The sequence below is a fragment of the Melanostigma gelatinosum genome (assembly GCF_949748355.1).
Source record: "Melanostigma gelatinosum genome assembly, chromosome: 18".
In the NCBI taxonomy this organism is placed as follows: domain Eukaryota; kingdom Metazoa; phylum Chordata; class Actinopteri; order Perciformes; family Zoarcidae; genus Melanostigma; species Melanostigma gelatinosum.
In genome coordinates, this window is record NC_136651.1 from 18493532 (window position 1) to 18516803 (window position 23272).

General features: G+C 42.4%; 1 protein-coding gene across 1 annotated transcript in view; it reads right to left on the minus strand.

Moving 5' to 3' along the window:
- The window catches only part of LOC306792360 (uncharacterized protein), a gene marked incomplete at both ends in the record, with an annotated part of 41347 nt that overhangs the window by 506 nt on the left and 17569 nt on the right, over positions 1-23272 (minus strand). Inside the window, 13 exons of the mRNA XM_079289431.1 lie at positions 6-25; positions 197-301; positions 383-530; positions 1306-1364; positions 1503-1613; positions 1732-1890; positions 2375-2476; positions 3675-3908; positions 10126-10201; positions 10306-10496; positions 10708-10825; positions 19540-19670; positions 22940-23053. Coding sequence (XP_079145557.1) covers positions 6-25; positions 197-301; positions 383-530; positions 1306-1364; positions 1503-1613; positions 1732-1890; positions 2375-2476; positions 3675-3908; positions 10126-10201; positions 10306-10496; positions 10708-10825; positions 19540-19670; positions 22940-23053 — 1568 coding nt within the window. The remainder of the gene's footprint in view (positions 1-5; positions 26-196; positions 302-382; positions 531-1305; positions 1365-1502; positions 1614-1731; positions 1891-2374; positions 2477-3674; positions 3909-10125; positions 10202-10305; positions 10497-10707; positions 10826-19539; positions 19671-22939; positions 23054-23272) is intronic.

Genomic DNA, 23272 nt, shown 5'->3' on the forward strand with positions numbered 1-23272 from the left:
CCTGCGTCTCCTTCTCCAGGTTCTCCTGAACACACACACACACACACACAGAGTTCAGACCTCTGCCTCCTCACACAATGTGTGTGTCTTAATGCCGGACAGACAACTCTCTCAACTGCATTCCCCTGTTGATAAATGAAAGCAGGCATCATGTTGATTTCTTTTCTGTTTTAAGATGTCAGAAGCTGCTGCGTACCTCAGCGTCTGTGATCTTGTTTTTGAGGGACTGCTGGAGAAAACTGAAGGCGTACTCCTGAGTATTGGCCTCCACCATCATGTCCCGGGCCTGCTTCACCTCGATCTGCACAGCGCAAGAGAAGAGTCAGTGATGAAGAAACAAACATGGATACCTACAGTATGACAGCCATCCTCCCAATCACACCTCCATCTCCCTGTATCTCTCTCCCACGGATTGGTTCTCCCTCTCCATCTCTATCATCTGATCCCTCATCCTCTTCATCTCGTTGCTCAGCTGAGTGTTGGTCCTCAGCAGGTCCTCGTTGTTCACCATCAGGCCGCGCATCTCAAACCTGCACGGGGAGACGGTCATCAGACACAGATGAAAGAGAGGTGAGTCAAAGAGCCAGTCAAAGAAAGCTTCACAGCTCAGTGTGAAAGTCCCAGAGGAACAGAAGTTAGAGCGTCCTTAGCGTCTGTAATCATTCAATTGGACCGCTAAAAAGTGTAGATACGCGTTTAGATTGGTTGGTACTCACTTACATAAGCACACATCATATTATATTTTACAGGAGCAAAAGATAATTGAATTTTGGCATAAACATACTACGAAATTACAATTGTATGTGACAATAGATGCTATTGTTTGAGTATTGAGTTAAAACAAAAAGAAAATGAAGTTTCCACTGCATCTCGACTTCAAGTTACTCTCTGAAGGCCTTTTGAAGAGCGGACCAGCTTCATCCAAATTATTCAAGCAGTAGCTCAGCTGAAAAGCATCATTTCACCAACCTCTTCTGCCAAGCCGACACACACACACACACACACACACACACACACACACACACACACACACACACACACACACACACACACACACACACCAGTGATGTCACAGTGTACTGACACACCCACTCTACTTCACTGAAGCGAGGTGACAAATTCAACCAGTGGAGGTTGTCAAAAACGAGATTCACAGCTTGTGTCGAGTTGCTCTTTGAAGACAGTTTCATGAGAAGGTGAGAAAAAAAAGGAAACTAAAGGCGAAGAAAAGCAGAAGAAGAGCAGCAAGATGAACCAAAGAGAAACCAAGCAACCGAGGAACAGAGACACAACATCATGTCTGACCTTATCTGGTTCCTCTCCTTCTCCATCTCCACACTCTCTGCCTCTAGGAACTGGTTACGCTGGAGAGCACACACACACACACACACACACACACACACACACACACACACACACACCATCAAAATATGTTCTCATTTGTGGTAACAAACCACATTCTCAGGACGTGTGAATCCCAGAATGAATCAGGTGAGGCCTACCTTCCGGCAGTCGTCCATCTGTTTAGTCAACTCCTCGATGTAGTCCTTTTTATTCGGCGTTCCCAGAGTGGCAGAGCGCATGCTGTAGTGGGTGGAGGGGGCCATCTGTAGCTGCAAAAACACATATTGAAATATGGAACATTATGTAGACGATATGGGTAACAGAGAGCGTGTTTCCTCTGTGTGTGTGTGTGTGTGTGTGTGTGTGTGTGTGTGTGTGTAAACGTACAGTGGAGTTGACCTCGCCCCTCCTCTTCACCAGAGTCTCGTAGGCGGAGAAACGGGGTCGGTGATTGTTGTGGGAGGACGAGCCCACTGGACTGGTGCTGCGACTGTTGAAGCCGTACATGTTCATCTCTGAGGTGGCAGGAGACAGGCCACTGGAAGCCTGGGGGGGGGGGGGGGGGGGGGGCACATAGGAGAATGATTTCCCTGCAAACTCAATCGTTTACAGAAGCAAATATGAGAAGAAACAACAATCCTGGTGAATTGTTTGCTAAGTCGGATCTAAGTTATGCCAGGTTCATCTTTCTTATTTCCTGATTATTTGTTTGGCATGGAAAAACCAGGACCATTTTTATAAGTTATGCTTTTTATTTATGCTAGTTGTGCTGTGAGAACAAGTGAAAAATTCCATAAATGCTTTTAGCAACTAGGCTTTTAGTTCAGCTACTTGTGACCGAAATGAGTATTACAACAACAACTTCTTTTTTTTTTTGTTCAAATTCGGAGTATTTGAAGGTTTGCTGTTTTGGTATTTATTTATTATGTTAATCGGACATTAAAAGTATGAATAAAACATAAAACTGATGACAAACAAAACAAATCCATATGAGATAAAGAAATAAGAAATGGTTTTTCCCACTGCAAACCTTGAACTCAGACATTCGGTACATGGGGCTGTAATCTGCGGCGGAGGCCGTCGTGGAGTACGGCCTGTGGAACATCCTGGGGGGGTTGTCAGCAGCACCCCACTGCAAACAAACAAACAAACAACTGTGATGTCATACCAAACAACAGAACAACAGAAGAAGAGAGACAAGAGTCAAAGCAACACTCACAGTGCAGGCGGAAGGTCGGTTTGCAAAGTTTTGCTCTCACGTCAACACAAAATAATAAGAAGCAAAGACAATGTTTAAAACTGCTGCTTTAGTGAGTAAGATATTTTATGTCATCATTTGAATTGATATGAAGTAAATTACTGTTGAGTGAGTTTATTTATTTAAAGTAGCTGCACATGTAGAGAAGATACTCGTCTTTGTATCATTTAAACATGTCATACTGTATTACAGGCGCTTATATTGATGATGTGTGACGCAGGATAATTGTGTCGTTGTACAATTAAGAGTTTCTCAACCTTGACTTTATCAGACATTAGAGTTTGATTGTTGCCGTCCTAGAATTATAGGATCTAAAAATGTGATAACAACCAAGAAGAAGTTGAGAAAGTCTTGAATTTGGTGACGAGTCAGGTCGGCCAATAAGAACCCTTAAATCTGGGTTTTGTCCAGGAGATGGTGCTGTTCAATAACTGGAACGGAAACATTGCATTGTACTAATGCTGCATACATACATTTATGGCATCATAATGATTCATATATATATATATATTTTGCATTAACTCTATGTCAATCACGTCATTTTGAAATGCTCTGTGAAAAGTGCCATATTATGGCTTTAATTCGATTCAGAATAAGAGTTCTTAATTTAACATGAAACCTTGAACTAATCGTTGAGGGTCTTCTATCTAAAAACAAAAAGGTTAAAGACCAAATAATAGTGAAAAACTGAGCTATGAACAAAGTCTGTAATAACCACACCAAACGTCTCCACTTCACATGTGACTTTGGTTTATTGTTATTATTATTATGATTATTATTATGTCCGAAAAGTCAGATTGTTTCTCTTTCAGTGCAGTCAACTTGTTTCAAGACTGGGTTTTTTTCTGGAAAAATCACACTTTTACATGTGATTTTGCAGATTGTTTACCTTGTTTTATAGAAAATGAGACTTCCAGGTTTCGATATTAACAGTGAGATGGAGATTGCAGTGCACGGGCAACAAGAGACCGTATGGCTGTGTTCTGTCCAGGAGGTGGCACTGTTTAATAACCGGTTCTGTGTTTCAGGAATCACAGATAAGACAGACATGCGAGTCCACGGTCCGCCTCACCTCCAGGGACTCCAGGGACCCTCGGTAGTTGTTCGACCCCAGCCGGTTGGTCTCCCCTCGGGCCGTCCCGCCGCCTCCCAAACCATCTGCATCCCTGCCACTCAACCCGTTGACCCTGTGCTCGTTGTTGAACAGCTGATATTTGGGGTTCTGGCTGGCCGACACGGCTCGGGGTGTGGTGGGCTCCTCCTCCGACTGGCTGTCCGACTGCTTGTTCGAATCCATTTCAGACTCCTGGAGGAGAAGGGCAGAGGACGGGGAAGAAGGGATGAAATGAAATCTATTAATATATAATCTTCTACAATAAACAGCTTTGTTTTAGCTGCTAAGTGTTTCTTCACGAGCTAGTTGCTAACTTTGTCTGTCTGCTGTTTGGTGCTGGACAGGTATACATTGGTTTATCAATGGGTGATGTTAGTTGTCCTTATTACAGACTTGAGTCATGAATCTACTGGAACTCTAAAATACTAAAAGAATTGCAGCTTGACTTCAACACCATGGACTTGTGACTTAATCTGGCCTTTTGACTTGGAATGACTTGATATTCTCCCAAAGCCCAAATGTTGAAAGTGTCCAGCTATACACCAGCCAATCATTCGATTGTTTCTGACAACAAATACAGTTTGAATCAACTACACAGCACCAATCAAAATGTGTGAGCAGGAGGGAAAGTTATGTTTGGGACTTGGGCTTGAGCTTGGAACTTGCAGGTCTTTGACTTGGGACTGTTTTGTGATTTTGGTCCATCCTTATACTGTAGATCAGGGATTCCCAAAGTGTGGCGAGCTGCCTCTAGGGGGTGCTAGGGGGTTGTGTTTTTTATCTTGTAAACAAACGCCACGCGCGAGCAAACTGTTCTCTCATTCGTCCGATTTTTATGCGGCTCTGTTGCTTTTTTTTTTAAGGTGTGTGTGTGTGTGGGGGGGGGGGGATTGGGGGTGCGTGAACCCGGTTGGGATGTAGAAGGAGGTGCGTGGCCTAAAAAGTTTGGGAACAGCTGCTGTAGATGATATGCCACAATAAACCAAATAAACAGAGTCAGAGTCATAGTTCTCACCAAGCAAACGATCAGGCAGAAACAAACAGAATGCAAAAATGCACAAAAGTGTCCTGATCACTGTAATTTCTCCCAATTACTGCAATCACGCAGTAAAATCACCAGTCGTAGCATGAAGGTTGCCGTTATTATTTCAGACCAAAGACAAAAAATGACAACATGCTGATTTACTGGAAAAGAATCGAAGAGCAGTGAGAGTCGTGTAAGAGTCGGCCGGAGAGTTCTAGGCCGTTTTGATTAGTACGATTGAAGAAGGCTTCATAATCTCGCCGTGGTTTCATGCTTTCCAGTCTCGGGATTGAACACAGCGCTTTAATCATGCAAGGAGATGGGTTTAATAAACCCTGCAGGGCCATGCCGCGCAGAGAAGATGCAGAGCTTATTGTTTCATGCAAGGTCATCGAAATGGTCGATCGGGACTTTGCTTACCGATCCCATGCCGGAGTCGGCCACGGAGTATCTACCAGACTCTGTGGTTTGAGTTTTGCTCCTTGCTTCTGAGTCAGTCTTCTCAGCGCTGCCTCCTACTGGACAATCTATTCTCGCAGTGATCTTGCTAGTATGGCTGTCTTTCAGAGCCGACTGAACCACGTTCTGGGTTTCCCTGAACGGAGGGGTCACATTGATGCTGGGAACGGCACCGTCGTCTCCGACGCCGGCCATTGCGGAAGGACTCGACGCGGACTTCGGAGACTCGAGAGCGTCTGCAGGAGCGGACTTTGGGACTTGTCCCGATCCAGACGAGGGGCTCTGTGGGGAACCGGAGGAAGAGACGTAATCTGGACCGGAGAATTGACTGATCAGGTCTTTGACGCTGCCGGCTCGGTTTGTATAGCGGGACAGGCCTGGTTTCTTATGACTGGCCCTCCAGGCCTGCTCTGCCCCTTCTTGATTGGTGGTCTGGTGAGGACTAAGTGGTGAGTGTGAGGAAGAAGACCCAGGCGCATGCTGAAAGAAGTGAACACAATAACAAATCCCCAACAACACTGTAGCAAGGAGTCTGAGCAGCACTTGTAGCAGGTTAGTAGTGGGTCATTTAACAGACAATACAAATTCACCATGGTGGCTATCTCTCTAGTATTACTCTGAGCTTTACATCATTGTGGGCAAAGTTGCAAATATTGCAAAGATTGTGCTACTTCCTCTTTTACTTCCTTAAAACCTAGAAAGCAGTGAGTTCAAACAAATAACGCAATTATATTCAAAGACAAAATTCCATCGCTTAGATTTGAACTTTTGAATGATTCCTTGAAAGCAGCACGTCAACGCGTTTGTCTCGTCTCCTGTCTCTACGGTGCGTAGATGTTTTTGAGCATGCATAACGACATGAAGTGTGTGTGTGTGTTCCTATCCTGACATAAATCCCTCTTGAGGAAGTGCAACATCTGCTCGTTGATCTGAAAAATCCCCACCCTCCCCCCAAAGCGCAACATCCCACTTTGTCACACAAAAATAAAAAGGACACATAAATATATAAACAGATGTATAAAGACTCCAAAATAAAAATGTAAAAGTCAACTCACGCGCACAAAACAAAATAAACTGGAAAAGAACAGAAATTCAATCCTTTTTTTCTTTTCTTTTTTTGCCAAAAAGCCACTTGATTAAATCCAACTCTAATGAACATTATAACAAGGAGGCCGATGCCACTTAGAGAAATGAAGTGGCGAGCATCCAGGGGTTTAACTTCCGGGGCTCAAAGGGTCCAAAGCATTGAGTGGCCTTAATCCAGGGTCTCGCCCGACCGCCTCCCCCCAGGGACGGAGAGCCACGGCTGGGCTGGGAGGACAGAGGGCTGAGGGATCGCTGCTAATCACCACAGTATTAAAATGTTTACAGGCCGCGCTGGGATTAGCTCTGAGCTGACGACTTTTAATGTTATTGTGTTTGCTCTGAGCCTTATGGAGTGAGGAGACGGGGACACACACACACACTCGATGGTGATGAAATGTGTATGTTCTTCTATTTCTGTCCGTGCAGTAGAATGATTGTGATGCGTTTCTTAACCTTCAGTACAAGAGCCCACATACTGTAGAATCCCTGCATAGACAGACAGGACTCATATTTCAGTTCATATTTTCACTGTTCTTATTTTATTTTTCAGGTACTATTTTCACTATCCTTATTAGATTCTTATGTTATTTTTCATTTCTGTCTGTGTGTTATGGTATGATGGTAAAATACAGAACTCTTGTTTCTGATAAAAAAGTAATACAATTCTGTAAAATATTCATATATACTCTAAATGAATGATTAAATATGATAGCAATAATTCACAACGTATTGTATTCTGAATGCCTGAATGTGTGTGGTATTTTTGACGCTACATGACTCATGTATGAATGTATAAGAAATGAAAAAAATGTTGGGCGGTATGTCGTGCCGCTGAGGCCTTAACCCACAACATGAGAGAGCACCCACGACATGCAGGAGCTCACGTTCAGCCCGTGTGTGTGTGTGTGTGTGTGTGTGTGTGTGGGCTCCAAGGATGGATCACTGATTTTTGATTGGATTCATTTAGATTTAATGTCTAATCAAAATGATGTGTGATTATACAAATCCTGGCTCATTTTCGGACAGATGAACCTCATAATCTGATGAAGAGGTTACCGAGCCTCTCTTCGGTGCAGAGCGGCTCGTCTAGATTAACGGGACGAAGCGTGAGACTGAAGGTGTCGAGGGTCTGAATCCCCCCCCCCCCCCCCGTCCACAGAGACCTGCTGCACGAAACAGAAACAACATGATGTCATTTGCCTCTTGCTTTATGGACTATAGTTTTTTTGGGGGGCAATCAGGGTTATTTCACAAACCAAAGTCTCTATTCTGTCAGCTGGTAAATCCAGTTCTAAACAGAGTTGACCTATTTCCATTTAAATCCACTTTCCGAGTGACTTCAGCTGTCAGGACATTAAATCAATGACTAAGGTGACAGGTTTTATCAAACCATGAATTTATTAGTTTGTTTCAGAAATACTTCCTCACACCCAATTGGTTAAATACGGCAGCCTGGTCAGTAGATCTCTGTACTTTTCCAGCATCAGCTGTAGGCCTACATGTGTCACTCGTTACATGCATTGTCTTTTCAAAATAAACTTCCAAACACATAGGTACGTTTGTTACCGAGCTACGTTACGTACGTATGTTGGGTAAACTACATTGAGTACTTTGTTACGGAACTGTAAAAAAGTCAACGTTGACTTTTGGTTTCACACATACAGCCGTCTCCTCCGAGCTCCTCCCAACGGCGACTTCATCCCTCTTTATACTACGTCACCTGACGTCCTCCTTTATTTCCTCGTCATAACTACGGCCATGTGAAGTGTCACAGTTTGACGCGTCGTGCCGCTGCTCGAGCTGTCGTATTTGACGACTTGGGAGTGAAAACGGGCTGGAATTGGAAAATGGCGGGAAAGCGTTGATGTGTTGATGCTTAACTGTCCATTGTGATCCATCGCAATTATTCGGACCTGATACTGAATGAACTGTGCTGTCAAATGTGAAGAAGCAAACTATAAAGTTCAACCCTCCAAAATATACTCAAAAAAACTCTAAAATTATTGATTTTTTTTGGTGCAGTTTCACTTTTAAATTCTTCTTTAAAGAAAAAAAGGCGGGTGTTTTTCAATGAGAACCGGTGCGTACTGCAAAGGATGAGCCTGATTTCTGTGCGGGAGACGCAGCAGCATGTTGGCAGCCGGCCTGTCTGCTGTTTGTGTTTAAGCTTCACAAGTTAAACTGTGGTGACACTTTGACAGGTTTCCTGTTATAATAAGACTCAAACCAGGTTTCTTCCCTCATCGTTCCCCGTCACAACTGTGTCAGTCTATTATGTTTTTTTTGTTGTTGTTCTTTTTAGGGAAATTATCCTCTCTGTGTGTGTGTGTGTGTGTGTGTGTGTGCGCGCGTGCGTGCGTGTAGGTCTGCATCTGTGCATCAGACAGAGCCAGATGAGCAGGCAGATGTTTTCTCTGTCTCCAAACTGACTGTCTGAGAAAGACTGACAACAGCTGGACCAATGCCAGACACACACACACACACAGTTACTGTTCTACCTCAACAAAACTGCATTCAAACGCTTCTTTACGCTTTTTATTTTAGCTTTGCTTTGTTTGTTTGTGAACAAAAAGATTCTAGATTTGATTGAAGTCTGAACCACCGTGATACTTGCTTGCCTCTGAGAGCTGTAAGATTTTGCCCTTTAAGTTATTTTACACACTAATGGATGGTTTCACATCTTAAGTGTTTTTAGAAAAGGATTCAAATGAAACAATGTGAGGAGAGACTGCCGGCAAATATTTGATTATTTTGAAATCCGCAGTAGTAGACGACTCTTCGCTGCCATCTCTAACCATATCCTCACGCGTCATTCACACTAAAAGAACAACCAACATCATCATGATGAGTTGAGGTGGCCCGGCTCAAGATGAGTTAGGATCTCAGGATCTCAGTGAGGTGTTGACAGTCATTGGGCTTTGGCAAGGTTCCCAATTTGATTTGATTGTTTCTTGTATTGACCAAGGTGCATCCTGATTGGTACAGGAAGTTTGAATTGAAAATGCCCAAATCTACTGTGTTTGGAGTGTTAGCTGAACCTAGGGCTGGGCGGTATGACCAAAAATCCATATCACGGTATTTTTTAAGACTCTACCGGTTTCACGTATATCTCGGTATTTGTTTCCGCCTTAATGCAGTGGCGGGCCGTGCATTTTATACCTGGGCCTTCACTGCTGTCCTGCAGCTGAAATACCACCTTATAACAACATTATGGCGCCACAGCTATTATTCATTTTTAAGGCTGTAACTATGCATGAGTCGTTTGAATAATGCTAGAGCATTTAGAAAATGCAAAAGCATCGCTCTTTTCTGTTCTTTAATGTGACGTTACTGGCGCAACAGAGCTGTTAGCTCCCAGCGGTTAGCAGACTGTTGTTAGCAAGCTTTACCCAGCATGCAGTTCGGTGGAGAAATTTGATAAATGTACAATTATTATTGCTACAAATTGTTTATCTGTCACAAACTGTTGTGTCGTGGTGTTTTGCCCTATTAAAGAGCATTAGTTGTGGGTTCTTAATTGTTGTTATAAGAATTGTTGTTATAAAGTTATAAAGTAAACCATGACTAGGGTTCCCACTCAATACAGGTAAGACAACTAGCTCCGTCTGTAGCACTCCTAGCTGCGAACAATATATTTTGCTGCCAGCCCTACTCCTAACCCTACAGAACGGTAGCTACAGGGTTAGGTGTGTTGTTAGTTTGGTTTGTTCGGCCCAAAAAGCCCTCCAGCATACAAACGATGAGTACCGTTAGGCATCGTTTGTTAGAGCCCTTGACTGTGTCAAGAACGAGCAAGCAGAATGAAAGCCAACAGAGAGGAGATGCTGAGTTGAACCGTACCATGTTGTTCTCCTGCTGCGTCTCGTCCTTTCCCTGCATGCTGCGCTCACTCGCTCTGCTGGCGGCCGTTTCCTCTCTGAAGCAAAAATATAAATTTAAAATGTTATTTTTAGTCTGAATCACAAATTTAAATAAAATTTAAAATAAATTTGTATTAAAACAGGATGTGGAGTTGGCTACCTGTGGGATTGCGCGAGTATTTTCAGCGTGGAACAGGTCAGCCTCCGCGTCTCTTCCCGGTACCTCTGCAGGTCTTGGGTCAGCAGGCGGCGAAGCGCGCTCAGTGCCTCCTCCTGGAACACCAACCTCTCTGACTGGAGCAGACGCTCGGTGACGGAGGCCTGAAGCTCCCGACAAGCACACAGCTGGAACTGGGGGAAGTTGTTAAGAAAGGTGCTATATAAAGTTAAGGTTCCCTGCGCCACCTAATAGATATTTACTACTGATTATATTGAATGCATATCATCATATTGCAGTGCAACTCTTTAGCATTTGCAATATGCATAAGTAAATATATCATATTGGTAAAGCTTAAGTTACACATTTTCTCATTTGCTTACTTTTTGATATTATGACACTTACAGTGGATGTCTGAAGGCTGGAGTTCCTCTTTAGCTCCCGTTCGGTTTGTTTCTTCTGCTCCTGAAGATTAAAGAGTTCAGTAGTCAGCAGCTGCCGGCGGCCTTCAATCTGCAAGCGTCTGACAACAAACACAAAAACATTTAGGTTACAAAATGCTATTTTTTTTCCAATTGGGAAAGCTAAAATAAAAAAATATCCTTGTACAAATAGTTACAATAAGACGGTTTCTAGGATTGTGGACTGGCCTGTTTGTGGATTGACTGGTTGAGATTAGGTTGGACAACATTGGCCCTTGATAATATTAGAGAGAGCTCTCTCACAGGTCACTACAGAATATTATTCATTTGGAAGAAAATAAATACAAGCAAAATGGAGAACTCATTTACATATTAGGATGACAAGAAGTCTCTCAAACTTTTCTTTGGCTCATAAAAACACATTAATACGAAGACGCATGTAAAAATGAAGCACGTGCTTGAAAAGTTTCAAAATTCTAATTTTGTCTGTGTCAGTGCACACAATGGGAGCTTTTCAGGTGCTGCTGTTCTGCAGTATATATATATATATATATATATATATATATATACACAGATGAGATATATATATATATATCATCTGTATATATATATATATATATACAGATGAGATATATATATATATATATATACAGATGAGATATATAGATATATATATATATATATATAGATATAGATATATAGATATATAGATATATATATATATATAGATATAGATATATATATATATATATATTTCCCCTGAACACGCAACATGAGTTCAGTGAGAACAGGATAGGGCGGACCTGTTCTGTTCTCTGTTGTTCTTGCAGCAGCTGAGTGATTCGCCTGAGAACACACAGATGATTACAGCATCGCATTTTCTTTGATAGTTCAGAAGTTGTTTTGGGATGTAAAGAAAATAAGAAGACTAAAATGAAAGGTCTCGGGATTTGATCCGTCAACCCTCCGGTCTCTTTCCGAGCCTGCAAAGCAAACTGCTGTGTGTGTTCAAGGAAGGGACTATTTCAGTGTTTTCATAGATACACACAGAGCTGAGCAGCTGATGCAGAGTTAATGATTATTGCTCAATGTTAACAGCAGACAAATATTTAAAAACCACACTCACCACACGCTACAGTAGTACACAGCACCATGCACTGTTTCAGGACTACAGTCCACTGTTCACTCCTGTCTCTCTACTGTAAAGAGATGTCACTTTATATACATAGAGCAGCGAAGCAGCAGGCTAATCTCTATACACTGCATTCATCTGTAGCAGAAGTTCAGGTCTCAGGTTGTACTCAAGAGTAGTGTTGACTAATTACATTGCTTTGAATGCATGTAAACAGTCTGTGTGCTTGTGGGTCGTCAGAGAGTCGCGGTATAGGTCGCAGCAGGACTAAGAGAGTAGGAATAGTAATAATACAAGAAATAGTACTAGTCCTAGTGGCAGTGTAGTAGTAGTATTAGTAGTTAAACTAGGAGTAGGGAATTAAAATAAAATATCAAGTTGTGATTATTATGACTGATATTGCAATTTGATTACCGATATCCGAGGGAATGACAATTTTAATATAATTATTCAGTTTTTATTATTAAAAAAATGTTTTTTGCAGGAATATGAACCAATAAACGAATGTTTCTTAAGTCTGTAGAATCTGGTGTTCAGGCCGGGACATCTAAGCAGCATGGCGTTATGTAATTGTAAACTATATTCTGACACACAATTATTTAACAAATACTGCCCCTCCTGCGATTTGAAAATTGCAGAAGTGCAATTTTGAAAAGTATTTTGATTACTTTTGTAGCACTAACAGCTTCTTCATACAGCAGCAGTAATGGTACCCGTACTTGTACTACACTTAGGGTATTACTAATGATAGCGCTGATGTCAGTCCTCTAGGTAGAAGACATTAGTAGTACCTGGAGTAAAAGCAGTACAAATATTAGTTCCACTAGACAAAAATAGGGGCACTTGTAACTGTCGGATCAGCAGTAAATCTATGAAGTAACAACAGTGCATTGTTGGTAATACATATGGAAGTGCTAGTGGTAGCAGCAGTGCAATAGTAGCAGTACTAGTGTGTGTAAAAGTAGTACTACTTGGTAGTAGTGATAGAAGCCTGCAGGTACTACTATTACTGTCTGTGCAGTATAGTAGTACCAATAGTTGCAACAGTATTACTTGCGTAGTCAGTGTAGCAGTGCAAAGTAGAAGTAGTACTAGCAGTAGAAGGAGTAGAGTTGTATTAACTATAGCATTAGTTGCAGTAGTACTAATGCTTCTACTATTGGCACTACTAGTTGCAGTAGAAGTGGTAATACTACTGGTAAAATACATAAGAGCACTAGCAGCAACAGTACTATTAATACCAATAAGGCAGAACAGAGTAGTAGTAAGAGCAGTAGTATCTAAACCAGCAGTACAGTACTCGTTGTATTATTAGTTTAGCAACCTAGTAGCAGAAGCACAATAATTGTGGTGGTACTAACAAGGGGCAAAATGAAAAGTATTTATTCATTTCTATCTTATATATATATATATTAAGTGTACAGCCAGAAATGAAGGCCCTCTGTACACAGCACCGCAGTGAGACATCAGAGTGTCCACTGGGAGGCACTAACCCTCTGTAACAGAGAGGCACAACAGCAGGCGATGAGACAAGTGTTCTGTTGAAGAAGAAAAAGAAAAAGAAAAAGCAGCAGAAGAAGAAGCAGAAGAAGCAGAAGAAGAAGAAGAAGAAGAAGCTCCTCTGAGGGGGAAGCCTTTGATGAGCTGACTGAAGAAGCGACATCGGCGTGTAGAGAAAGACAAACGAGTGGCAAACGACACAAACAACGGCGCAGCAACACAAAGGCCCTCTGGGAAATATATGAACGCTGTGAATGAGGTTTTCAAGGACTCCACTGTTTGCGTTATGAGAAGGACAGAAATGTGAAGAAAGACCTTAAAGGCCGAGATGAACTCTGTCTGTCCGCTGGTTTCAGGTAAGTTATCGGCTCTCTGTTGGAGGTTTATGGATAATCATAATTCAATGAAATAAAAGTGTGATTCAAACCCAAATAAATTCCACTGTGATGTTAATATTTGTATACAGTATATGTATGTTGATTTAAATGTGATAATCATTGTAATACAGCCTAAATGTAAAAAGGCTTCATTGCGGTGAAGTCACAGACTTTTCTGAGTTGATTTGAGTCGTAATAAGCAGACAGCGCCTCCATCTGTTCCTCCATCACGTTTATTAACGACTGGTGACGTTTCTGAAGTCGGAACTTTTGGGGCTGGTTATCTTTCGCAACTTTTTTTTCCGATTTTAGGAAATATCTCACTGAAGAAAACAGCAAACAAGCGTAAATATGTGATCGCACATTCCATGCCGGCGGTAAGAAGTATTAGAGTTCAATACTCAGTCCTGTTCAACTGGATTTATGTTTGTCACTGCAGATGAACACGTCTTCAGCTCAGAACTCTCTCTGCTGTGTGTCAGTTCAGTGTTCAGCAGCAGTCAGAGTCCTGAGAGGAACCTCAAGGAGATTTCAAGACTTTGAAGCTTTGTGCGAGTGAGCTATTTTGTCACCTGTCAATCTAAATTGATCTGAACCAATCAAATTACTTCATTAAAACGCTGCGGGTGATGGGTAAAATCATCCATCGGTGTGAAAAGACAGTAATTACCAATGAATATCAATGTGTGTGTGTGTGTGTGTGTGTGTGTGTGTGTTAACACACACACACGCACAGCTGTCAGTGTATTCTGATTAGGTGGTTACGTACAGAAACGCGTGAATAGGGCTCCATAATTGCTTGCATGTATGTGCCAAACACATTTCACTCTATAATTGCAGGTGGAAAAATGTGTGGGCGTTATTTATGCGTTTATTTTTTTTATTTTACATTAATGTATCTCACCACTTGCAGCTCGTCACATATCAAATCCCCACTGTGTGGAGGTCACACGTGATGTATGAACTGATGTGCGTTCACCTGTACAGCACAAACAGAATCCATTTGGATGGATAGAATGCAGTCCGCACATCGTTTCCATCGTAGACAACGGTGACGCCATAGACGTGCATGTAAGTGAACAAGCTTCAAAGTGTTTGTGTTCATATTTTCTACATGCGTCTCTGCAATCATAAATAAACTTTTCTGTTTGCAAGTTCAAGTTATGGACTGTAGCCGAAATAAGAAGTGGACATAGTCATCATGATGTCACATATTGGTTTGTGGACTGCGGTTCCGAAGCCTCGAGTTCAGATTTTGGCCGACGCCATCTTGGATTTCGGCCGTCGCCGTCTCGTGTTTTTTGCAACCAGTAGCACATGAAGGGCGGAGCTAAGTACAACCGAAAGCTGAGTGAGACTTTATGTTTTTTTACCAATTGGACCAAAATGTTACAATTAACTTCCATGAACTGAAACCACGAAAGGGTTAAAGTAAAAAACAAAAAAACACTACAACTTCCAGACTGGACAACACAGTGGTAATAACCTGTCAATCACAAGGTAGCCCCGCCCTAAAGCATACCCTCCTTGGATTTGACTCTAAATGGACCATAATGTACTGAATGAACATCAGGCTGTATTGAAGAAGACTTGAAACTAGAGATTGAGACCATAAACTCATGTTTACAATGTTTACTGAGGTAATAAATCAAGTGAGAAGTAGAGTCATTTTCTCATAGACTTCTATACAATCTGAGGAGTCGCCCCCTGCTGGTGAGAAGGAGTGCACGTTTAAGGCACTTCAGCATTGGCTTCTCTTTTTTCAGAACCAGAGGCTGCTGCCTGTTGGAATCCGGCGTTACAATCTCTTCTCCGTTTTATTTGTCATCATTACTTGAACTAAATATCGTTTGGACTGTTGGTCGTACTGGCATTTTACAGACTCCAGGATTCATCAATCGACATGTTGAATTAAGGAAGATCAGTTGCAGCCTTACGAATCAAAATAATAAAAAGAGTGGAAATGAAGAAGAGGAGTGACGGAAAGATATTGAGTACAAACTGGAGTAGAACGGTCAGAAAGACTTGAGGGGAAGACAATAAACAGCTGAGGGGAGGACGGAGAATGCAAAGATGAAGCAGAAGTGTTTTGACAGGGTGAACCGGAGGAGAGACAGATAGAAGGGGATGAAGACAAGTTAAAAGACATTTAGTTGTGTTCTATTACACAACTATCGGAAAGAACGACGTGAGCAGATCAGAGGAAAAGAAAGTGAAAAAGAAACAATAAAAACAAGTACTGAGATGACCACATTATCCTTCAGAGATGAAGATGAAGACGAGGAGAGAGTTGGCAGAGATCAGCTGGGTGTTTTCCAAACTGCCAGTCTTGGCAACATGAACTCTCCTTGCGTAACCACAGCAAAGACTGTTTGTCCATTTATGGGAAAATAGCAGTGAAAACAACACCGTCAGACCTCATCTGTTCCTCAGCCGCGTGCTGCGGACTCTTCCAGGGTTCTTACTGCCTTTGCTTTCAAACAGAACAGGTGATTTACTTCAGTAAACCCAGTTCATTAATATCAGCACAGTTTGCCAATGACGAGCAAAATCGAAGTGTAAAGAATCCGGGTTAGTTTAGTTTAGTTATTAGGGGTGTAACGGTTCACAAAATCCACGGTTGGGTTCGGTACGATACAGTGGAGCCACGGTTCGGTACGTTTCGATTCAGTAGAAAACTATAAATGCCAGAGAAATGTACTTGATTTTAAAATATATTTATTCATTACAACTAACATCATGAAGTTATTCTTTGACTTTGAACAATGATGGAACTATACCTGAGTGACCCATCTTCTGGGGTGTCTTCTTAGCAACACATAAGCATCAAAAACAAAAACTGCTCCTTAATGTTATGTAGTATTGTTACTTACATCTTGTATTGTTACTTACATCTTGCAAAAGAGATTTTTAATCTCAATTGGACTACCTGGTTAAATAAAGGTTTAAAAAAAAAAGAATTTGTTTTTTTAATTTTTAATTTTTTTTATTCAAACGTATTCGGTTCATCATACGTACCGAACCGTGAGCCTCGTACCGAACGGTTCAATACGAATATGCGTATCGTTACACCCCTATTAGTTATGTATTATTCTGCTACGGCTGTGTTGCATCTGAGGGTCAGTTCAAAGAGACCTCACTGTGTCCATCTTCAGGTTTCAGGTCTTTCAGATGTCGGCCTCTACAATACAACGGAGCGCCACAGCCAGCGCGCCACCTGGCTTTTTGTCTTCTGTTCATGTCAAATCAAATAACTTTTTTAGAAATAAACAGACAATTCCTCATACATGTACGCTCAATTACTTGGAGGTTTCATACATCGGTGTTCCCCCCACTTCACAGGCTGGGAGGTCAAAGTTCAAAGGCACTTCAACAACACTGCATGCTGGGCCAGCCTCCTGCTCTGACTGCTTCCAATAACTAAACACAAAGTCTACTCATTAAACAGATTCATGAGGAAGTTGAAATTCTTCTTTTTCACTAAAGTGGTTCAGGGTTGGCGACGCACATAATTATTGCCATTTTGTTTGATTTCTTGGTAAGCAATCACCGTAATGGATTATAACTATCAAATAAAGAGGATAAAAAAAGATTGTAATGCATGTTTGCTGCTTTGTAAGGATGGCAGTACTTTACGTAATGCTCTTCGTCCTACACTGTGAGAAAAGTTTGGTCCGAAAGGCCGTTACCGTCTGCTTTAGCTCCACCGCAGAGCCATGAAGGGGTACAACTTTGTTGGGATTATGTTCTTACTTTTCACTATTCTGTGTTAGAAGACTTTAAAAAGGCATCGCTATCACCTTGACAAAGGAACTGAGCTAAAGCAGAGTTTTGAGGAACTGTTCCAGAAGCTCTCGGCGTGAAAGCTGCTTGATTTCGTCTCCCTTTCTTCTTTTCCCCTCACAAAGCCCAACCCTGTCTTGGCGCTGACATTACCTCACTTAAAGCCAAAGAAAACCCCCAGCAAAATGAAAGCAAGGTGACGTCTTCTTCCAGTAAGCCAAGTGGACGTCATGTTGGGCAGGGCAACACGATGGAGGCATGTGATAGAGTATATTAAGGAACCAGTCAGCGCCTCTCATTAAGCCTTTGGTCCGAGCTATGAGAGGGGCAGACCACTTGGCGATGAGAACCAACGCTGCTGAGAAATAGAAGATGATTCCTTGGAAATTTGTCAGAATAATTAGCGCTTTTGTGTGTGTGTATGTGTGTGCAGCTGGGTGTGCGTGTCTGCTGGCACACCTTGAATCCCGAGATGTGTTTTAGCTTGGCTCGTCTTACAGAACCGAGAACCAGTAGAAGTGTTGCTGTGCCAGACTGCCTGTCACGGCAGGAGTACAGAGAGGAGGCGCGCACAGGGCGAGGCAGCAGCCACCTACACATCCATCTGAACGCTTACCGTCAACGAGTCACGCAGAACGGAAACCAGGAATTTTCCCAGGAACTTTCACTTTCTACCCGCTTTATGAAACAAGTTTCAACCGGGGCTTCAGATCTGTGCAAACCTTTTACCGTTTACCAGCAAGCCCGATGTCCCAATGCGTTCTCACGTCAAACTTTTAAAATAGCGATGCACGGAGGCACCCTTTATCGTCTGTGTGAGACGCACCGGGCTTTCAACTAACTCCAATGTAAAACCAGATTTTCATTCGTCTAACCAAGTACTTTGGTTGTGCAAGTCAACCTAAGTAGACCTGCATGAGAAGTTTAAACGAGCGGAAACTAGACGCTGGAGGGGAAACTGGCGCCATAGTTTGAAGCGTAGGGCCACTGACCAGGCGTTGGTTATTTGATGAGCACGATGTGGACTGGTGTCTGCAGAGGTGCCAGTTTGCCTCTGCTGAGGTGCACCGGACCCCCAAAGTACTTTCCGTGCAGCTGTATATTATAGCATAGCATAGTATATATATATATATTTTTTTACATCTACATCAATACTAGAGTAGGAGTTACACATGATAGTTTGTCTGTTATTATGAGATTTAGGACTTGTAATGAACATTGTAAACAGTTTAAATTAAGTTTCCAAATGGCCGAAGGGACGTTGACAGACAGAAGTGATGAGTAGTTACAGTCTGGCATTACTTCAGATAAAAAGAACGCTGTATAACAGTTCCACTCAGAGAGGGTCACATGATCACTGGGATCAGATCTTCATGCAACTAAGCAAGGAAATATAAGAATAAAATAAAAAGTCATTCATTCTTGACTTTTGGGAAGAGTACATATTCACACAGAGTAACAAATCAGTCTAAGCTCAAAGGCTCACAAAGAGAGGTTTTCCTGGAGCGTACACACACACACACACACACACGAGCCCGTGGTCCTCTCCGGCGGAGCAGAACCTGCTGCCGTTATGAGATACAGTGAAACTCCCACATCCGCGTTTCAGCTCTGTGACAAAACCCCACAAACCAGCACGGAGGCTCAACTCCTACATGCTCAAACACGACACGGTCCCGATTTATATGAAGACCAGGGTCCACTTTCAGAAAGAAGAAGTAAAGGATTTTGACAAAATACAACATTCACGTCATATTTGGGAATATTTAGACTGTTGTTCAACGTAAAGAAGCAGGATTGGAGAAGAATGAAAGAGAAGGACATTTGTTCTTTTCTGAATTTCTATCCGTGGTGTGTGTTTGTATCTATTTATATTACAGTCAGTACCCTGTACAGCACTGTATGCCCTGCTTATAGAAGCAACATTAGAAACAACAGACCAATGCAAAGAAATAGCGGCTCCGTGTTCCCCTCATATGTAGCCTACAGCAGCCTCCCTGTCCCTCACACGTCACTGACTCACTGTGCGTGTATGCTGCTGAGCTCCTGCTCCGTCTGTCTCTGCAGCTGCTGGAGGTTAAAGGTCAGCTCCTCGCTCACACCGGCAAACCTCCACAGTCCTCCTGTACCTGTGTTCTCCTCGCACACCCAACCCTGAAGTAGAAGCAGAAGAAGTTATAGAAAGCTTGGCAACGCGCCCTCTGGCAGCCATATTGGAAGTTGCAGTCGTTCGGAAAAGCAAACGTTTCATCAACAATTAATTCTCTGAGTTTCAAGACAGATTGCGAACTGACGGCCTTTCTGTACGCAGCAAGGTGCAGAGAAATGAATGTACGCCTTCGTCTCACGTACAATAGACTACTGCAATGCCCTTTTACTGGTCCTCCTTAAATAATCCATTGAGAGGCTGTAACGTATCCAGAACTCTGCTGCTAGACTGCTAACAAGAACACAAAACGAGGGACCACATCACTCCGGTCTTAGCTACGCTGCACTGGCCACCTCCAGCCTCCAGAATTGATTTTGAAAGTAATTTTGTTCGTCTGCTCAGCTCTAAACGGCTTAGGACCGGCCCGCATCACAGACTCCCTGTTCCCTCTGTGGTTCTCCACGAGCCCTCAGATCCTCCACTGCTGGCGTTCTGGTTCCTCAAAACCACTCAAACAAAGAGAACTGGAGGAGATGCAGCTTTTTTTCAGTTCTGCTTCAAAAGTGTGAAGCACGAGACGTTAGAGAGGCGGTCAAGCCTTTCTGTTTTTAATAGCACTTTATGTTTGTTACACAGAGTCCCACATGTTTCTTTGACCTTTAATTTGAACACTTATTTAATTTATTTAATTCTAAATGTGAAATGTTTTCCGGCTCTTTTTCATCTGTTGAAAGTCTCAAAATCACACTTCAAGTGCATTGTGCATGCTTTTTATTTTAATTTACACATAAATGTCATAGATTAATAATAATATTATTATATATTTCATACATGTGACATATGAAATATACATTATTATTATTGTCAGTAATCCATGAATGTGTGTTTACATGATGTCTGTAGTGACTTTATCTGCTGCTATCGTGCTAAGATACATAAAACATATCAGCATGTCCTTTTAGACAGAAAAAAGGGGATTTTGACGATAAAAGCATGATTGTATTTTTTTCGGCTCTCTGGTCTAAATAACACATCATCACTCACGGAGCGTTGGTCTGTCCTGTGTTCATTACGAGAATGTACCAACAGGACACCTCAGCTCTCAGGCGTCTGCCGGCTCCGTTTGTCAGACATAGCAACGTGTTAAAGCAGCAGAGAGTGATGAATCACCGGCTGAAGGAGGAGAGACGGACAGACAGTAGATCAACAGATAGACAAGAGGAGGTGAAAAGGAGACAAGGCGGATAAGGGGGAAAAAAGCAAGAGAGACACCGGAGGACATGACGAGTGAGGACACAGTTGGAGGAGGTTACGTCTTATCAGGCTGCGAGTGTGAGATGCAGAAAGACAACAGACCGACTGAGTCATTCTGGCAGACCACAGTGGTCACCCTCCTCCTCTGTCTGTCTGCCTGTCTGTCTCCATGTGACTCAGTCTGAGACGAGCTGACTTCATGTCCACACAGCAGCCACATCTGATGTAGTCCTCGCTGTCCACATTGCAGCTTGTTGTTTTCAGGCTTTAAAATGATTCGCTTTGAGAATCACAGCGGTGAACGAGACAAAAACAACCCGGAGGTTTAAGGAGAACATTTTATACGTTCCAGAGATCCATGCACGCTGTTTCCAATGCAGAGATCCAGTATTGATGACCACTCACAGGCCATGGTGCATTGTGGTGATGGCAACATGAGAATGTACTCGGCAGGACATTTTGTAGTGTAAAAAAATGAACTTGCAGCTACGCTCTGGTGGTTAAACTGCGACAAATAAATGGGTGGTTGAACGGTGCAGGTTGATATTGATGTAGCCTATTTGGTAAAAAGAACGAATGAACATAAAAAACATCTCTATGTACTCTCAGCGCCGTGGATACAACCACAACAACAGCCAGGGCACCCTGTGATGGGTGCACCCTGTGATGGGTGCACAGCGACGCCAAATGAAAAGGTTTGGAGAGATTTTGAGTTTTGAGGGCTTCACCAACTATGGAACGGTGACACTGTCTTTGGCATTTCTGTACTTGTGTCATTTATCTGCTGACGTATACGCCGCGATATAACATATCTGCAATAATGTTGGTCGATATTAATTATTAATATGACTAATTTGTGTCGTCTGGATCATTATTGGACTCTAACTCAGTGCTGAATCGGAAGGATTACAGATATTTCTTCCAGTTTGACCATTTAGAGTCGGCGATCGGTCTAATTAGAATTTTTTGGGGGATTTTCAAAAGTTTTGCATTTATTCCTAAGCCCTCTGAAAAAATGGCAAGCATTCAATAAAGGAGGGGAAGACTTTGGAGCCGTCTTTCTGAACATCGCCTCGAGAGAGATCAACAACGGGGGAACGAGAGGGACACGGGCCGCCGCAGAGGAACGGAGAGAAGGACCGAGAGGAAGCTGCCGATAAAAACAAATCCCTTTTAAAAAGCGTACGGAGGGAAAGCAGTTAAGGCAGTTTTGAGCAATTATCCCCGTGCCCTCGAGCCAAGATTTGTGTTTTAAAAACATTCCGACGCGTTTCATCGTCAGCAAAGACAGAATGACACTTGATGGCTCTGCTGCGCTGGTGATAATCATCGAACTCTTTCTACTGGAGGCGGCGTGTGTCAGACTCCAGTGAAGCTGCTCTGGAGCTGATTCTGTCCACCTTCAGTGACATTTGGAAGGATTGAACTCATTCAAGTGTGAAGTAAAGTGTTTCCAAATGTGTCCACCTGGAAAATGTTGCCGCCATTATCCACTTGCATAGTATTCTATTATATCTGGTCCCCGCAGTGTGATGCACCGCTTACTACATGTAGTCTATAGCATCTCTAACACAGGTGGACCTCTCTGTACATTATTCCAGCAGCGGTCAGATGTTTTTAAAGGACACTTTCAGATGGTCTTAGTGGTCTACAGATGTTCATCATGTCTCAACGGCCCTTTACGCATGTGTTATACTGTGCATTAGTATCTGCTGTGTACTGTAAAGGTAATGTCTGGATTGTCTTTTTTCTGTATTTCTGCTTTATACAATCATTTGTTATTTGCAACTCCCTTTGTTCAAGTTCTATTTCATCAATTCCTTTGCAGAGATACATATTTGAAATGATTTAAGCACAACAATAATATTCATTATAATGATGATCATGATAATTATAATAATTCATTTCATTCTACGGAAACGATTTGCCATCTATTGACCTTTACTGGTTTGTAACATTAAAGCAGAAAGTAATGCGGCTTCATAAAGGCTTCAGTTTGAGATGACGTGTTGTCATTTACCTGTTGCTCCTCGGTGAAGTGAGATTGGAGGACGTGAACTTTGTCTTCTATCAGCTGCCGTAGTTTGTCTAGAGAAGCAGGACAGTCTTCTCTGTTTCTTTGGAACTCTGACGACTTTAAAGAGAGCGAGAGACAAGAATGAGTATTCCATCAACTCTCATCACAGTAACCCTTATACAGTAAATCTGCCTCATGTTTCACAACCGGCAGCTCTGGCAGCAACCAAACATCCCCAGTGTGTCGAGGCCGTCTTCAGCACAAACTAAAGCAAAACTCAATCGTCAAAAGATCCTCCTGTGGTTCTTCAACAAACTTCTTTTACTGGTTTGATTT